Source organism: Athene cunicularia, assembly GCF_003259725.1.
Source record: "Athene cunicularia isolate RWA chromosome 3 unlocalized genomic scaffold, athCun1 chr3_part1, whole genome shotgun sequence".
NCBI classification, from domain to species: Eukaryota; Metazoa; Chordata; class Aves; order Strigiformes; family Strigidae; genus Athene; species Athene cunicularia.
Genome location: NW_020799097.1, coordinates 111,366,446 through 111,384,062, shown reverse-complemented (window position 1 = coordinate 111,384,062; position 17,617 = coordinate 111,366,446). Strand labels below are relative to the sequence as shown.

Here is a 17,617-nt window from a genome sequence, read left to right as displayed (position 1 = left end):
GTCCCCCGGCCGGCAGCACCGGCGGCTGTCCCCCGGCCGGCAGCACCCGGCACTGTCACCCCGGTGCCTGGGGACCCCGGCCGCTCAAGCAGCCCCCGCGGTTGGTGCTTCTGGGCTTGTTTTCAACTTGCATTTTAAGAGCAGCTGATGCTTTCTGATGCCGTTTACACCAGTCTTTTGCACAGTGAAATACTTTGGTTAAGTATTTCTACTTTGACTGACAATTTATTTCATTATGGCAAGAAGTGTTGCCTGAAGTTCAATTTCTTCTGTACTATCAAAAACTCCAACATAATGGACTTCAAAGTGGAAAAGAATCGTTACAAAAATAACCAACAGTCCCTTTTAATAGCTCAAAAATAACCGAGTTAGTTGTTATAGACATTAATCTAAATAACTAAGGGAAAATACCTCAGCGTGAGTATCAGACTTTGAAGAGAAAGGCTAGTTAATAAGGCCAGAAGAGTTGATCTGCCTAACTAACGACCTCACTGTCTTCCAGCGTTTTTACTTTTCAAATGGAAACTCATGAAGGAGAAAACAGTTACTGTTTGAAAAAGAAGAAAAAAAAAAACCCAAACCACTAGGAAAATGAAACTGAAATTCCGGAAGCGAGCATTCCCAATTTCATGCGAACATATGTATTTTTAAGCCACAGGAGTGACAACAATAGAGTCTTACTCTGCTTTGAAAGCTGGTATCACCCTTGCCACAGAAGCGCTATCACCCTTATATAATTCTAAATAGCTCAACAAACGTTAAAGAAACAATAGGTTACAGAAGCACCCAGCAGGTTAGATGAATGACTTTGATGTGGCAGGACTGTTATTTACGGCTGCAGATGCTGTTCATGATTTAGTCATCAGAAATGCAAACTGATCATAAATGTATAGAAACTGATACTTGCACAGTGCTGTAACAATTTACCCACTTTGAACGCTGGTTTTGTATCATGAAAGTTAGATTTCCTGATGCTCCCTAAAGCAGTGTAACCTGCACCTTGGTAACTCTGCTCTAAAACTGGAATATGGCTTTAAAAGAGCTCCTCCAGAAAAGGCATAAGGATTGTTTTTAAAAATAAAAGCACACTACATGTGGAAATTTTCATCTAGTTCTAAATAGCACTAGTTAGAACTTCAGACACTGTGAAATAACTTGCATAGTACTTGAAGATAATACAACCCCCCCTTGCATTTACTTTTCTGCAAGGCTTCAGGTACCATCATGAGTTGGGCATCTAGTATTTAAAAATGTTTACTGCAAAGAAACAACGTACAAGTGGACTTGGGCTCGGCAGGCATGTTTTTCAGTTGGAGCAGTGCTGTGCACATGCAGCTGTCCCAGTTCTGAACTTAAGCCCCAAAATGCTTTCTCATGTAGCTTTTAAGATCGAGGTGAAAGCCTCGCTTTGTCACCCGGCTTACACACTGTCACACACACAATTGCTGTCTCCAAACCTGCCCTGTGCTCAGCTGACGCCTCACCTGGCTGGAGAGATGCATCGTGCCCTGCAGCTGGCTAGGTTAGGTCCGCTGACTGGACAGCTATCATTTGCTTTCTCAGTGGGAACACTGATTTCTCATCTGTCAGTCATCCCTTTTCAAAGATTATGTTTGTATAAGTGTTGGGAAATTGCTATTCTTCAATTCGGATGAATTGAAAAGCACGTGCAAAAATTGTGAGGGTGGGACATAAAAGAATATGATCCCATCAGCCTCCCCTACTTAGGAAACCAGGCTTTAAAAAAATAAATTAAACCTTATCAGTCAACAAAGAAAGTTTGACTCCGGGGGCTTCAGAAAAGGATAAAACCCACACAGGCCAGGTTTTCTTCCTTTTTGCAGGTATCCTTGGTGACTTCATTGCATTATCTCCTGCTAGGCTGGCTGAAATTCAGGGGAATGCTCAGATTGACTGTCTTTGTGCAGATATTGGAAACCTTTCAAAATGGTCACACCAGGTTACTACCCACTAGGACAAACCTGGTTCCAAGAAGCTTAGACATTTTTATTTCTGCCCCAGTCAAGCTCATGCCCAGACCATCATCTGCACATCTGCAGACATACAGTCTTAAAACAATATTCCCCCCCAAGCCCATGCCTTGTTTTATTTCTATTTAGATCCTTGTTTGGACAGACTGAGGGCACAGCTCATTAGTTACGTAAACCAGTTAATGCATTTTATATTATGTTTTATATACAACACTTAGCATTAACAAAATACAGTTTTTCTCAGCATCAACAAGATAATGCCTTTTTGTATTCCTGCAGTCCATGAGTTGCTACTCCTTCTTGCAAGGCAAAGACTCCCTCAGCATATGCTGAGAAAGCACACAGCTAGAACCTCCCATTTCTCCAGGCCAAACTCTCTCTGCTGTAACACTTTCACAATCCTTGACATCAGAGATGAATTACAACTCTTGTGCATGAGCTACAAGTGAAACTGGTCCTTCAGTACTAACACATTTGAAAGAACAGCAATAAAATAGTAGCCAACAAGTCAAAAAAACCCCCTCTCCTGAAAACACTCGTTGCTCCAACATTCCATGGTCAGCGCAACAAAAACATAGAGAGCACTTTTACGTACAATGGCTGCAAGCTTTTAGTACAAAACTCAGTTGACCTTGTAATCGTACTTTGAACTGCTCAACTCATACTGTAATAAAATGGTTAACTAGCTATAAAGTGATGTTTAGCCATAGGGCCATATTTGATAGTTTATAGGGTGTTCAATTGAAAAAAAAAAATAAATGTTGTTAGAACTGACTAAGAATTAAAAAGAAAAGGAATAAACATTTCTTGAAAAATACATGTCAACTTATATATTAGCTGTATTTAAAAGTAAGATTTTTCAGAGGATTATTCTGAATAGTACATTGGAGCAGCTTGAATTTTACCAGGCAATAAGAGTGTTCTCTGGAGAGAAAAAAAAAAAAAAAAGCAGCTATTGGCTTAGAAAGACCTAAGTAACAAAAATGTTTTCATAAATGGCAAATGTAAATTTCTTAGTGCAAGCTTCGAAAAAATGGCATCAGAAATGTAAACCTGCATGATTCACATAAACCTTCTCAAACATTAAAGTCTTGGGGTTTGGTTTTGCACAGAATAGCACAGAAGTGTAAGTGCATTCAAGGGTTGAAGCCATTATCACCACAGTATGGTTTGAACCAAACTAATAGCTTGCTGCTGCCGAAACACTGAAGCTTGGCTTCCTCCCCTTACAATCCTCCTCCCTCCCAGCTTTGGACTGCTTGCTTTAGCCGCTCTCCTCAATCTGGTGCTGGCACTCACTTGACTGCACCAACAGGTCTGACATTTGGGAAATCTCAGTTTGGTCCCTGCTAGAGACTGTCTTCACTCCTACCCCTTCAATGTGCTTAGAAAAAAACCCAGGGAGGCTTGATGACATGATTAATTTAGTTCTAGCTGCCGGCTGCCACTGTCCAAACAGTGTCCAAGCAGAAGACTCAATTTCTACGTGCATAGAATTACTGGGTCAGCTTAAGGTTAAATGATTTTAAGATAGGGAAGAGCTTTTAGTTTGATAAAAGTGAAACGGAGAAAAAAGGAGGTTGGACCAGAGGATCTCCAGAGGCACCTTCCCACCTCAGCAATTCCCTGATTGACCCTGGCCAGTTCTTCCCGTTGGATGGCTGCCATCAAGGGGGCTATAGGGGAGAGGATGGATAGATAGGCTCCTGTTACGCCAAAATGAGCCACAGGAAAAGGAAGTAGAAGAGGCTATACTTTGAATTTTAAAGGGTTTCCTTAAAAGCTCAAGTTTATTTAAACAGTTATTAGCAAACTTACACCTCCCTTTCTGAAAAAAATGAAGAAGTAATCAAGCTAAAATAATTTCTAAGGTCTATTTCCTTTTATTCCATCTTACTTTCATATCCAGATGCAAAAATTTATTTCTCTATCAATAAATACTTAGTAGTTTCAGCATCTGAGCAGCTTATAGTACCACTGAAAACAATCTAACAGTGGAAGATGTTATTTCAGTTTACCCCACTATTTCATAGCACACATCAGCTAGACCTCAGGACTGTCCTGAGGAACTTCATCTCCACACAGACAGACAAAGCCCCCATCCCAGAAAAGTATCACAGACTCTAGTGCAGACTCTGCACCATGCTAACACTATTTTCCTGTTTTTACTGAACCCAGGATGGCAAAACCTAGAAGAAACTCGAATCATGTGCACTCTTAAGACCAGAGTATGTTTGGGACCTCAAGTGTACAGTAGAGGGCTTGAAGTGAAATACAGTGCTAAGAGCTGAAGCAACATGTATTTAACTTTTTGCAGTGGTTTCCCATCTGATTCAGAGGGACAATGGCCCTTAGCACCACAGATGCCTGAGAAAATTCCTGCATGGCTGCAGACCACGCTACTGCTCTGGCACAATCCGATGCAAGGCTGCCTTTGTCAGCCTTCTTGGCAGTAGGCTGCACAGAACCAACATAGATCCCTCAAAGACATCTGATTTAGCAGATCATTTAAATTTGCCCTTGCCAATACTCCCTGGGCAAGACAAAAATAGTTTTGGTATATATTACATAGCCAGCAGTTTACAGATGTGTTATTTTCTTTACTTAGCTAGCAGAGGTAATAATACCCATGGTTCCTTAACAGTGTTTGCTGTAGGTGGTTCCATGCAAGGCCAGGACTCTGCAGACCAATACCATAAATATCCTGCCCTTCCCTAGACAAACAGATTGTTCTTTCATCACACAACTCTGAAGATTCAGTACTCTACTTTCATTTAGCTTCAGATACAGGCATTGCTGGTAATGAAGAGAAAGTTGTTTCCACCACAGAATGTCTCTTTAATCTATAATTTACAAAATCTTAGTGACCACTATTGAATACACAAGTCAGGAAAGTGTTAATGGCAATGGAAAAAACTGATAGCCATATGGAAGACTAAGCCCTGTATATATGTATACACATATTTACTTATACATATCAATACACACTTTCATAATACATTTAAAGAAAAATGGTAGAGCCATTCCAGTCTCACATTAACATATGTATAAGTATCACTGCTGGCCTAACTACATGGTTGTCATGTCAGAGGGGCAGAACAAAAGACAAAATTTACTGTTCATGACATTGTGTGAGTAACCATTAGTATGTGCAGCAACAAAAGGTTCTGTATTACCTGCCATACTTTAGAGTCTAATCTAGTGTCATTATGGATAGTTTTATGAGAAAAGCTGTCTTTAGGAGACTAAAAATAGTAAGTTGAGTGGTTAGGAAATGACTGATTGGTTGGGGAGGTGACTAGCACATGAGCCGATACTGTGACTATTTCGTGGAACACCAGATGCTCCATCTCACAATGATTATGCAGAGCTGGACCATGGAAATACAAAGTGTCTGGAGAGTGGTAGTCATCCTGATCAGAGAGAGGTGTGTAATTGCTTCTGTATAAAGAAACTAGAAATACTAAAAGTTATCAGAAAATAAGGCTCAAAAAACTCACCAGAACAAACAATAATAATTAATGATGTATTGAAATTCTGAACTCCCTGCAATGAGGTTTGGCAGTGAGTTGCTACATAAAAAGACTAAAACTATCTGGACAGATCGGTAGAAAAGGGATGTATTGGTAACTCAGACAGAAAGACCCAAACATAGGTTTTAATGCTCTGTCAGAGGTAAGAAAATATATAATGGAATGGAGCATTCCTGTTTGTGTGTATACCCACCACCCACACATGTATACATGCCAAGAGCTTCTTATACTGGTGCCTTTATGTGCATGTTTCTTTTAATAGTACCAGATGCTCAGGAAGAGTTTTAAAAAAGATGGCATGCTTAACTGACCAAGCAGTAGTCTTTATCTTAGCATGGCAGTTTTAACAGTTTGTTAAACCTAAAATATTAAGGAAAGCCTTTGATCATCAGAAGTTTCCCCTCTATTAAAGGAGAGAAAACCCTGCCTGAGTTCACTATTATTGTCCAGAATAGAAACAGTCTGCAGATAAACAGTCAAAAATAGATTCAGCCTAACTCAAGGTGAACCCTTCAGTACTATTACTAGCAGAGTATGTTGACTGTCTTTGAGATTATAAACTGAATGGCAACAAAACAGCCCCCGTTAATTCACTGATTGTTGAGACTGGGTTTAAGACGACTAGATGAACAGATGTGGGTTTTATATCATCTTCTCCCAAAAGGAGCACCTAAGTTATTGTGATTAATCACGGTAACAGACCTGTTTCCTCTAAGGACTCACATTAGCATTTGTTTAGTTTTGTTGTCTTATTTTATCAATCAGATCAGGAACAGATGGCTGATACTGGGAGAGAACCGGCATAAAAATGAAAAAACACAGTAGATCAGAACTTATGAATAATCAGCCTTTAAGATTATAAAAAAATCTGACACTGAATAAATAATATCTATACTTGATGGTATCTATGAAGTGCTCTGTAAAAACTAGATTTCCTATTTGGCTTGTTACCAATGAATGTGTGGTTAGCCAATGACTCGTGTAGGAGAAAACCCCACACTGTTATTGTGTGAAAGAGACTAGCACAAGTACAGGCTTAAACACAAAAGCACCGACATGTCAATGAATCTATTAGTGATGAGTCATAAAAAGACTGAAATGTAGTAGCCCAGGACTGAAAGTGAGCTAAGTCTAAATGAAAGGCACGCATCCAAGTACATCACGTTCAGATTATCTCTGCAACTCCTAAGAGAATTAATTTCTACCCCACACTAGAATTGAACGAATATTAGTACCTCTGCTTTCCCTTATCTCTAAATGAAGACACTTGTACAGTAATTTGATGCCAAAATTAGCACTTTTAAACTACAGATGCAGTTCTTCATAGGGTTTTATGTTTTAAATTTTATTCTCTAGGTTATACAACAAATTTCAACAATTTCATTTTCAGTATTTACAAACTGGTTTCTTATTCTTCCTGCAAGAAGTAACTCAGTGGATAAATCAGCCATTACCAAGGTAAACCCCCTCTGCCCAGTAAGGGAGGACGAGCTGGGAGGGAGAAAAGAAAGGGAAAATAGTATTTTGCATAATAAACATATTTTTTAAACTTTGAATAACACGTTGCTAACATGGTGCTTACTAAATTCTTTGTTCAAAAACATCTAATTAGCTAAGAGCTTTTAAACCTAGGAGTTGCTATGTGTAATTTAACATTTTCCAAAATCCAGTTAGTGCAAACCAAGCCAGAAGTGGTAATATCTTACTTAGTGCTACACAAGCTAGATTTCTGTTTTACATTATTTTCCATGCCTGTGTATAAACCTTTTGAATGCAAGTGAGGAGGGTCACCTTATTGTCAGTCCAGAGATAAAAAAAAAAATATTGCCTAGTACAGTGGAGAAGCAACATGGCTGAGGAAGGTGCACTGAGGATAGTTTTACATTAATGAATTACTGTCACCATTTTAAAGAGAAATAAAATTGAGTCTGAACAGCACATACAAAGCAAGGACATTCAAAACCTCCCCATTTATGACTGTCCTTAATTTAACTTCTATGTTGCAGACACCTTTCACTCAGAATTTAACATTTTCTTTATCACTGTTTATCTAATACAGATCAAAAAGCTTTTCTCAGAAAATTTTTATACTGGATCTCAAAGAAACAGACCTTACTGAGATTGGCCTGGATTAGTTCTCTGACCCTTGCATTACTTCTCACTGTTTTTTTGGGGTTTTAGGTTTGGTTTTTGTTGTTGTTTTGTCTTGGTTTTGCTCATGATTTAGGGTAGAAGCCTCTAACTGAACTATTTTATTTTTTTTTAATTTTAGCCTGGAAGAGTTGTGACTTTAGTTGAAGATCCTGAGGTATAGTACTCCTGTTCTGTCTCTGTAGTGTACAGAATGTCCTGTTGCATTCCCAGCCTGTGTAGTAAGTCCCTATTAATTTTCTGCTTGTCTCCAAGCAGAGTTATCTTTAGTGCAATGAAAAGTTCTCTCAGAATTTCTTGGGAGTTACCCCAATGACTCTTGATTGTTTCAAATAAATCAATCAATCTAAACTAAGAAACTGGAAGTAGTTTGAGTCTGTTATTACCAAAGGTGTATTTTAAAGTATTTTCTGGAATAGTCACTTCAGCTATCCGGTTATAAGATGCAGAGTTTACTTTCAGTATATGTATAGTGTTGACAGTACACTGATAGACCCCAGATATTGTGTCAGAACTGTAATCTTGCCCTCCCCCCAAAAAACCTGAAACAAATCAACATTATATTGCAGTGATAATAAGATACCCTTGCTTTATTTTTTGCTAGACAGACAAAATGCTTAAGGAATTAAATGCCACAACTATGCTTTTGGTTTCTATGTAATACTGTGAAATCTGCTCCTGTTTAGAGAGAGCGGTCATTGGCCCATTTGCCATTCTTGCTTATCTTTTGACTTTTTCCCTAAGTCTCACTTAGTGCAAGGAAGTGTTTGCAAGGAGAGTGCCTGGGCTGGGGAGGGAGGGAAAATGAAACAAGACCTAGGTTTACAGTCATGTAAGCTGCAGGTAAATCAAGACTTTTCTGCTTACAAAAGTACTTAAGAGTTACTTTTAACCCATTTTTAATTCTGTTCAATTAGTAAAGAAGCTATCTTACAACTACCTGCAATTTTTTCTAGAGATCTTACCCACTAGAGAGCTTTTGGTTGGACTGCTCCCCAGATAGGACAAAAGCACTGAGCTAGGCTGGGGGAGCCCAGGGGTAGCTGTTGCAGGGTACACCCAGGGTGGGATTGCTTTCCCACTCCCTGCTGATCCCCTGGGCCCCCCACATCCAGCAGCACAGTCTGCTCTGGAGAGGGCTTCCATGGTCATGTCCATGCAGCTTCACCCTGCTCCAGGGGAGGGAATCCCTGCAGGTACTAGTGCCTCCAGAGGCGGGAGGTAAAGAAGGATGGCAGGGAGGCAGAGGAGAGCAAGGCCACCCAACAACAGGCCGTAAGACACAGAGGACAGGTATTTTGGTAGTAGTTAGTTTTTATTTACAGTTGCTTATCTATATAAGTACAATTGCTGTCTTACTGATCTATTTCCCTGAAATAGCAGCCACAGAGAGGTAAGTTTAGCCGTAATCGAAAACTTCAACTGTTTTTTGCAGTTAGCAAAACCAGCAAAACGCAATGCACTGTCTCTCATTGTGATTTTCTGTACCTTTCTAGTAAGGGTTTTTTTTCACATTACTGTACTGCTGTGTACCATTATGTTACACAGATGCCTATATAGACAAAGAATGGTTATGTTTGTTGCCACTCAGTTTGTATTGTTAAGCAAACTTACTTGTTACCATAGAAACTTTTTTCCCCTTAGCAAACCAGTTTTGGTTGGTTGGGTTTTTCTCCCTTTTCTCCAGAATCTGGTGTGGCCAGATAATCACCCTTTACACTTAAACGTGAAATGACACAACAAGTCATTTGCTTTTAGTTACTCATTCTGCAATTTAAAAAAGGTAACCTTGTTTTGAAGGTATCTTAACAGACTACAGCAATTATTGCCCTGCACACTCACATGAAATACAGGGGTGACAACAGCAGTGGTACTTTTACTGGCAATGCCGGGTTTTGCTCTGTGCTAGCCTGTGCATCCTTTTTCAGTAGCGATACACATAGTGCAGCTTGAAAACATCTAGTTTAGAGAGTTATTGTTACTTGCTCCATCTGAATTTCTTTGCCAGTTAAGAGGAAGCCACACACACAACACTCCTTGTCAGATTTCTGGATTATAGTTTTCCATCATCTGAAATAGAAATTCCCTGCACTGAAAACTAAATGAATGAACTATCAGTGCTTGTCTGCTTTAGATCCTTATCTCAACCACACCCATGTATGTTTTCCTATCAACACCAAAGTAGTTCTGAAGGGCAGATTTAACTCAAGAGAGTAACATGCGCAGAAGAGGCTGTTTTAAAAACTAAGACGTTTCCTGCAGGCAGCTGGAGTGAACTTGCATTCTGGATGGCTGAGGGAAAGCAAGGAACCCATTTTTGTACTCATTAGTGCTCTTCCTGGCCACAGCACATCAAACACTGTAACCATCTACAAAGGATGCAACAGAAGTTGACTCCTGATTTTTTAAAATAAAATGCCTTTGACTAGTATATGGTCTGACTGCAAAATTCAAGACTTATGACTAACACCGCCACCATCTGATATCATGACTAAATACGAAGAAACAGTTTTAGGGGGAAAAAACCCCCACAAAACCCAAACCCCTTAATTGCTTTGTCATTATTGCTGGAGCACTGATAAATACACCAATTTAACTGCAAGAAGAATCTACATTTGATGCTGCCAGTAGACAAAATTGACTACTATTCATTTTAAAACAGCACTTGTAAGGAACGCTATGTAGCCTTTAGTGGATAACAGACCATCATATTTTTTCTATGCTACTTCAAAACAACCCATGCAATCCCTATCCCAAACAGATCACACTGATTTGTTTATATAAAACTTAGGGGAGTATAACTGATTCACACCACAGTTAAGTACTTTCTCAGAAATGTTATCTGTGAAGTGGATGAAGAAATGCTCAGATTCTCAAAGATGGTAATGAAATTTATCTTAAGCGTTTGCTGAGGTGCTGGATATAGCACATTTGTTTGTGCAAAATGAAGGTTCATCTCTCAGCTGTTTCTTCTCTGATTCAGTTTCAGTGAGGTAACGTTACCATGCTCATCCCTCCAAGTACATAAGAGATGTGACACCCAGGTCCTTCGAAATGAAACTGCAACTAAACAGAGGAAGGACCTGATCAAAATTACTTTGGATTTGGTGCTGTTTCAGATTTTAATTTTCAGATACAAGTTTTGGGAGGTCAGGAAGATACTTTGTATCCTTTGTGCCAGTTCCTTAGTAGCCCATGCCAGGTTATTTACTACTTCTAGTTTAACTGTAGCCAGGAACTGTTTTGCAAGAAAGGCCTCAGCATTAGCAAAAAAGTGGATGATCAGTCCAAGTAGGTACCATTTTGACTGAAGATGTCCCAAATAAAACACCCTTTTAATTTGGGACTCCTCTACAAACAGCACGAGAAATAGCTATAAAAAGACTGAAAACTGAAGACTTTTTTTTTTTTAAAGACAGTTTTGCCTAAATACAAGAGAAACACAATAATTTGTGAGTATCCTTATGAACACTGCCCAGATTTTCTTTTATGTCCTTCAACAGGGGTGTGTCTGGGGTGTTGCTTACAGATTGCCAGCGGGACAAGAATGTGAAGTAAAGGCATATCTGGACTTCAGAGAGAAAGGAGGCTACAGGACTCAAACTGTCAGTTTCTATCCAAAAGACTCCTCAGTAAAACAGTTTGATGTATTGTTATACATTGGAACTTGTGACAACCCTAACTACCTTGGTCCAGCACCTCTAGAAGAAATTGCTGAACAGATTTTTAATGCAGTTGGTCCAAGCGGAAGAAACACAGAATACCTGTTTGAACTTGCTAATTCTATCAGAAATCTTGTACCAGAAGATGCAGATGAGCATCTCTTCTCCTTAGAGAAACTAGTAAAGGAACTCTTGGAAAAGCATCAGGACTTAAATTGTCTATAAAAATAACGTCTTTCTTTTAATGATCTTGCTTCATCTTCAGAGGAATGGTTTCATTGCACAATTGGTATATGACTTGGAGGCATGTTTCTCTGTACTACACGATCTTATTTATTTTAATATTGCAATCAAAATAATAGTTGGTCATTAAAAGATATCGTTACAAAAATAATTCTTTCAGCAGTCTAAAGAAAGGGGAGCAAGGGAAGTGTTTTAGGTTTGAATTTGGTATACTGGGTCTTTATCCAAAGACTACACCTTTAAGAAAATCTCACGAGAACCACTTAAGCTTCTCTTTGTTTGAACATTTATCCTTTATATATTAAGTTTGTCCTTAAACACTGAGAGAAACCACTTCATTGTCAAGGAAAGAACTCTTTCCCTTGGCTCATTATGTTGAGCCCCTGGAAACCAAAGCACAGGATACTTTTGACACAAACAAGCCATAATGTATCAGTGCCTCATTTTATTTTTAAGATTAATATAAAGAATAAAGCCAAAATATTAACATTGACTGAGATATGACTTGAAGTCACAATGCAGCAAGAATGTTCAGAAACTCATCTTTGTTACTTGCCTTTAGATGTTGTTGTAACCCCATCTCTTAAAAAATTCACCCATCTCTGAGGATAGGTTTTAAGCCAGTAATTTTCAACCACTGTTTCAGGGATGCACAAGCAAGAGGTAATTAAGAAAGAAACCCTCTTACCAGTAACATTACATGTGTTGTATGGACATCCAAAGAGGGTTGGAAAGCCACCAGTTTAGGCTAGTAGGCTTACTTTATGCAAAACTTAAGCAAATGGAGTTTCCGTCCCAACAAGGACTTGTCTTGCTTCTCAAAAATTTAAGTTATTTTTGTTAACTTTTTACAAAGTGTATTTTTGTATGTTAATCTAGGAAAGGTCCTATTTCAAACAATACGTAACATCACATTTTCTCATGCAGAGAATGTATAAGTGTTTAGTAGTAGCTTGGAAGCCTATATTTTAAGTAATTCAAAACCCATATGTTTCTACTGTAGAGGTTGCCCCTTTCTTTTATTTACATTTTCTTGTTTTATATTTGTAATGACTTGAAAATATCAAGTTTATCAAAACAACAGGCTGCTATTACTTTACTTGGCCATGTACAAAAGCTAACAAGAACATACATGGATGTTAATAAGAAACATTTGAGAAAGGCATCTAGATGAGTATAAAATAGGATATTAAAATTTAAACCTAAATTTGAGATAATTAGGTCATTTACAATACTTAACCAAGAACACTATTTTTTACATGCCAGATTATGATTTCAGTGTGCCTCTGCCATTTCTCAAGCATTGATGCACTGAGGGAAAGAAAGCGTATTATGGTTTTCAGAAGCTACTGTTTACTATTAATAGTCGAATGTCACTATTTTAAGAGTCGATGATGGGGTATCACTTGATGGACTAAACTGCAGAACCAAATCCTCTGATCATATTAGCAAAATAATCATATGCATTGAAGCCTCATTTTCCATTAGTAGACATGAGTTACTTGCAAATGATGGAATATCTTTCAAAGGTCTCAATCCTCCACTGCACTGCGCTGGATTTAAGACTGACACAACTGAGCAGAAAAGCAACACCAGCTAATTCAGGTGTACAGCAGGAGAGGACTATGATCAGAACTTCCATGTGTCCGTACACGAGTCATTAAGATGCCCAAAGCTGGAGCTGAGGGACTTTGCACACCAAAGATGGACAGTTATAACCATCACCCAAATCAACATTAATGAACGTGCTCTATTACACATGCATTTATTCACCTTGACTTAAAGAATAATTCTTAAGTGTTACTGGATAATTAACTGCTACAGAAAAATGTTATGTAGCATTTACCAACCCAGCCAACAACAGCACTTTCTTTCTTGTGCTGCTTTCAGATTTAAGCAAGCTGCAGTAAACTTAAAACATGTACAATGGCATGTACACTCTATGCATTTTAAAAAATTATTTTCTCAAAGACCTTTGTTCCTTAAAACAGGGCAGAGGATGCTTACACTCACTAATGATCCTGAAACATCAGTGACGATTCTGTCTTTCAAACTAATTATTTAAGCACTGTGTTAGGGCATTGTGATTATGTATGGTTATACATTTTGTATCTTTAACTATATTCAGGACATTGTTGGTTCATTTATTTTCCAGATTCATGAAAGCTGCAATAATATCTGTAACGATACATTCCAATTTGTGCATACAACTTCAGTACAATAAAAATGCATCATATTTACTAATTGTTTTGGAGTAAGAAACTTCCAGAAATGTTATGTATATTTAAAGTGTATCCATATTCGGATGGACAATGTGCATCTTAATTGTATCTTGTTATAAAATGCTGTTAGATCTAATGATGAAAAACAATATACAAGAGGTAGCTACTATTATGCAGTCTTAAACTGTGTCGACATTATGAATTAAAGCACTGGAAATATACATTTTTTCTTGCTGTATGGGATTTGAGCCAGGACTCTTCCTACAGCTTCAATCAGAAGCCTAGAATGCTTTCAGATATGTTACCACAAAAAAAAAAACCCAAACACTTTTTATATGCCATATATGCTTAATATTTTTTACCCCTACTGGTTAGAACTAAATCCAAATTTGTGACAAATTAGAGATTTTAGATATGGTTTCATTATACAATCAAACACATGAAGCTACCTCAACTTGTTTCCAAACAGTGTTCGAGGAAACAATAGTCACATCCATGTTGTCAGATTTTACTCCCTGGGATCCACAGACATAACTAACTGAGCAGTCAGCATGGACCTCTGTCCTTCTGTGCATAAAGCAGAATGCAGTAGTATGCAGCGATGGTCTTCCCTGGGGTAACCACACAGTAAAATTTCTCAGGCCATTGTTATTTTGGAATCTCCCAAATAAAATTCCTATATTAATTTAAGTTCTGAGAAAAAAAAATAAATGCAAGGTTTGTATGAAGACTGCAGCAAGACAGTTTAACTTGATGGTGCTATGAACTAAAATAAAAAAGATACTAAAAAGCAGCTTATGTAATATCTGATATTCCTCAGTACAATCAATTTGACAGCAAGTTATTAAATATGCAATCATCTGTGAATATGACTCTAACCTAAATATGCAACATTTTACTTTTTTGTCTAGCTTTTGATAATAAGCACAGCTCATAGTTTTGTCAGTGGCAGTCAAAATGGGTAACGTGTCATCTGACTTAAACCGTAAAACTTCTGTAAACAGATTTGCATTTCTTAATGCAAGAAAAACTTACAAATCAAAAGATTCTGTAATTACCAGAGTCTTTGTAGCATCCCCGTTAATGAATTCTGTCTTTCCTTCATCAACCATTTATCTGCTCTGTATTTTCCATAGATGAGCAAACAACAAATATCAGATGGGACTGGCCTGACCTGTTCTAATTTGGAAACCGTGCTGGACCATTCAGGTGTATATGTACATATCTCTATATATAGATTCGCAGAACCCTTAGAGTTCTTATTTTATACACATAAATCTCAGTTTGCCTTTATCCAATGGTTATGTTTAACAGGTTTGTGCATAAGCTAATTACCAAAGTTTGGAGAGTCAGACCTTTTCAAAACAAAACGAAGCTAACTGCCATGCCCTCACTACACAAAAAGAGGAGCTGTTAATGATTTCCTTACTTTTGTATCTGTACATCTTTATCCCCACTTTCATGCTCTCAATTTTATTTTTCACAAGAAAGAACAGACTCTTTCTAAACTAGGCTTCTTTTTAGAAACAAGATTTGATGAAAATCCTTCACAAAGATAATTAAAGTACTGTTTAGTCATGCAGAAAAAAGCAATGCTTGATAATTCTTAAAATCACTTTAACACATTCAGTAAAACAATTTTCACCACAAATGCAGGAATAACATCATGTCATACTACAGTTCATTAACAACCGACAAAAAAGGGAAAACAGTCTTAACAGAAGCTCTACAAGTGTGAACATTTCAGGCAATCTTGCAAAGAAGCATAATAAAAAACCCCATACTTGTTTGCTCAAAATATCATGGATAACTCACCCCTTTACGAGCAGAAACCCACCCCCCCCCTATTTTGAACACCCCTTATCCTTCAAAGCTAAAGCAACACAGTTACAAAACTGATTGCAGAGCATCCCCCATCAGTATTGTATCACTATTTTATATCATTATTTCCTGAAGTTTGCCATGTCACCAATTTAATGCTGATTTGTATCCCTTCCCATCCCTTCTTTCTGGTATATGTCTGGACACAGGCTTTACACAAACTAAGGAGCAAAGGATGTTGAAAAAACTCAGAATACTACAGCTCCCCCATCCGATCTATTTATGTATGACTGGTCTGTGTAACAAGTTCTAAGAGGTGATTTTCCACTGTTCAGCCAAACTGTTGACCACAGGAGAGATGCAAACAGGCGTCAGGATAGCAAGCCCCCAGCAGAGCCCTGTTTCTTGACTTTCCACTGTGCAAGTATATAGTTGTCACAGGATTTTAGAAAGAGACTGTTTTTTAAGTAATTAAGCTTCTTTAACAGTCTTCTGCAAAAGCAAGGTGTTGACTATACACTCACTTTGATTACCAACTACAGCACAGCCCTGACCATATTCCAACTTCACACTCCGTCAAGTATTCTTACATTAATTTCCTTTCCTCCAGCTTTTTATTCAAGTAGCTTCCCTTTAATTGTTACCCTTCTTTGTCTCAAACCAACATCTTGCCTGCATTGTTCTGGCCTTTTACAACTTCACTCTCTTCTCTGCAGGTATTCTGGCACTTTCCTCTCATTGTGCACATGCCTGAACTCAAAGAGTCATTCTCCCAGTACAGCTACATCTATTTGGGCACCAGTTTAACAGAGAAAAAAAAACAACCACAACCCCCCCCCCCAAAAAACCCAACCAAAAAACAACACCCAAGAAAATTATGCCAGCAAAGCTCAGAAGTATTGACTAGACATGATGCAACTACTTAGTAAAGTTTTAAGCTATCTCACTTATGTTATCCCCATCTGCAGATCATTCTTCTGATCAGGGCAAAAGTCAGCCAAGGGATTACAAACCAAATCATTTACTTAAACCGTTCAGTCCCAGCCAGCTTTGCCCAGTGTAGGTGTGAAAGCATGCACACACATCACTCTACTGGCAAAGCAGTGATGAAGAATGGCCTGAACCAAAACATCTTAAACCAAACCACCTGAATTCACAATGCAACATCCAGTGTTATCTTTCTCCACCACACTGGGATTTTTTCCTGGTATCATCTGCTTCCTTTGCCCTCAGATACTTCTCTTACTAAAGATTTCTGAGCCCACTCTGCTTATAAGGGTTTATTAAGCATCACCACACGCTGCCAAAACATTATTGTTATTCTCGTACATCACCCCATCACTAATTGCAATGCAGAAAGTAAACTGCCCCACTTTTCTCCTTCCTCCACCTCATTCCAGCCATGCCTCAATTTATAGTTCCATCTTAATAGGAGATAAAAGCGCTACATTACATTTACTGCAGTATTAAATGGTGTTCTTTACTTTTTTGCATCCTCCAGACTTTTCCATGCCATGGAAGTCTTGCTGGCACTACTCTAGCTGCAAAAACTTACAGAGAAAAGGAAAACACAACAACACAAGCTAGCCACGGCGGTACACCAGCACTGCCTACTGTGTTGACGCCCAAACCACACGGTGGCCACTCGCCACGCCGGACGGGACGGGGTGCTGAGCTCTGCCGCCCGATGCTGCAGCACTCGCAGCAGCGGCAGCCCGCAGAGCCTCGCTGCAACAACGCGCCAGGGCAGGGCCTCTTTTTTTGGGCTGAATCCCACGGGCCGGAGGAGCCGCGGCAGGAGCGGGTACCCGAACAGAGGAAGCTCAGAAAAGAGAGGCTACGGCGGGGGAGGCTGGCAGCTTCTAAGGCAGGAGCAGTGCGGCTACCGCCGTCACCCACGAGGGGCTTCTCCCCCTCAGCCAGCGGCGCAGGTCCCTTAAACCGCTCCCCGCCTCCCCCGCGGCCGTCAAGAAGCCCACTGTAGACAAAGTCTT

At 38.9% G+C, this 17,617-nt stretch overlaps 2 protein-coding genes across 2 annotated transcripts in view; one reads left to right on the top strand and one right to left on the bottom strand.

Annotated features, from left to right (window-relative positions):
* LOC113477741 (ankyrin repeat and SOCS box protein 3-like) overlaps positions 1-5,543 on the bottom strand; it is a 20,229-nt gene extending 14,686 nt beyond the window's left edge. Inside the window, exon 1 of the mRNA XM_026844295.1 lies at positions 5,309-5,543. Coding sequence (XP_026700096.1) covers positions 5,309-5,341 — 33 coding nt within the window. The 5' untranslated portion in view covers positions 5,342-5,543. The remainder of the gene's footprint in view (positions 1-5,308) is intronic.
* CHAC2 (ChaC cation transport regulator homolog 2) overlaps positions 1-14,023 on the top strand; it is a 14,341-nt gene extending 318 nt beyond the window's left edge. The window contains exons 2-3 of the mRNA XM_026844300.1: positions 7,797-7,832; positions 11,179-14,023. Of these exons, the coding sequence (XP_026700101.1) occupies positions 7,797-7,832; positions 11,179-11,562 (420 nt within the window). The 3' untranslated portion in view covers positions 11,563-14,023. The remainder of the gene's footprint in view (positions 1-7,796; positions 7,833-11,178) is intronic.
* Positions 14,024-17,617: the final 3,594 nt, after the last annotated feature.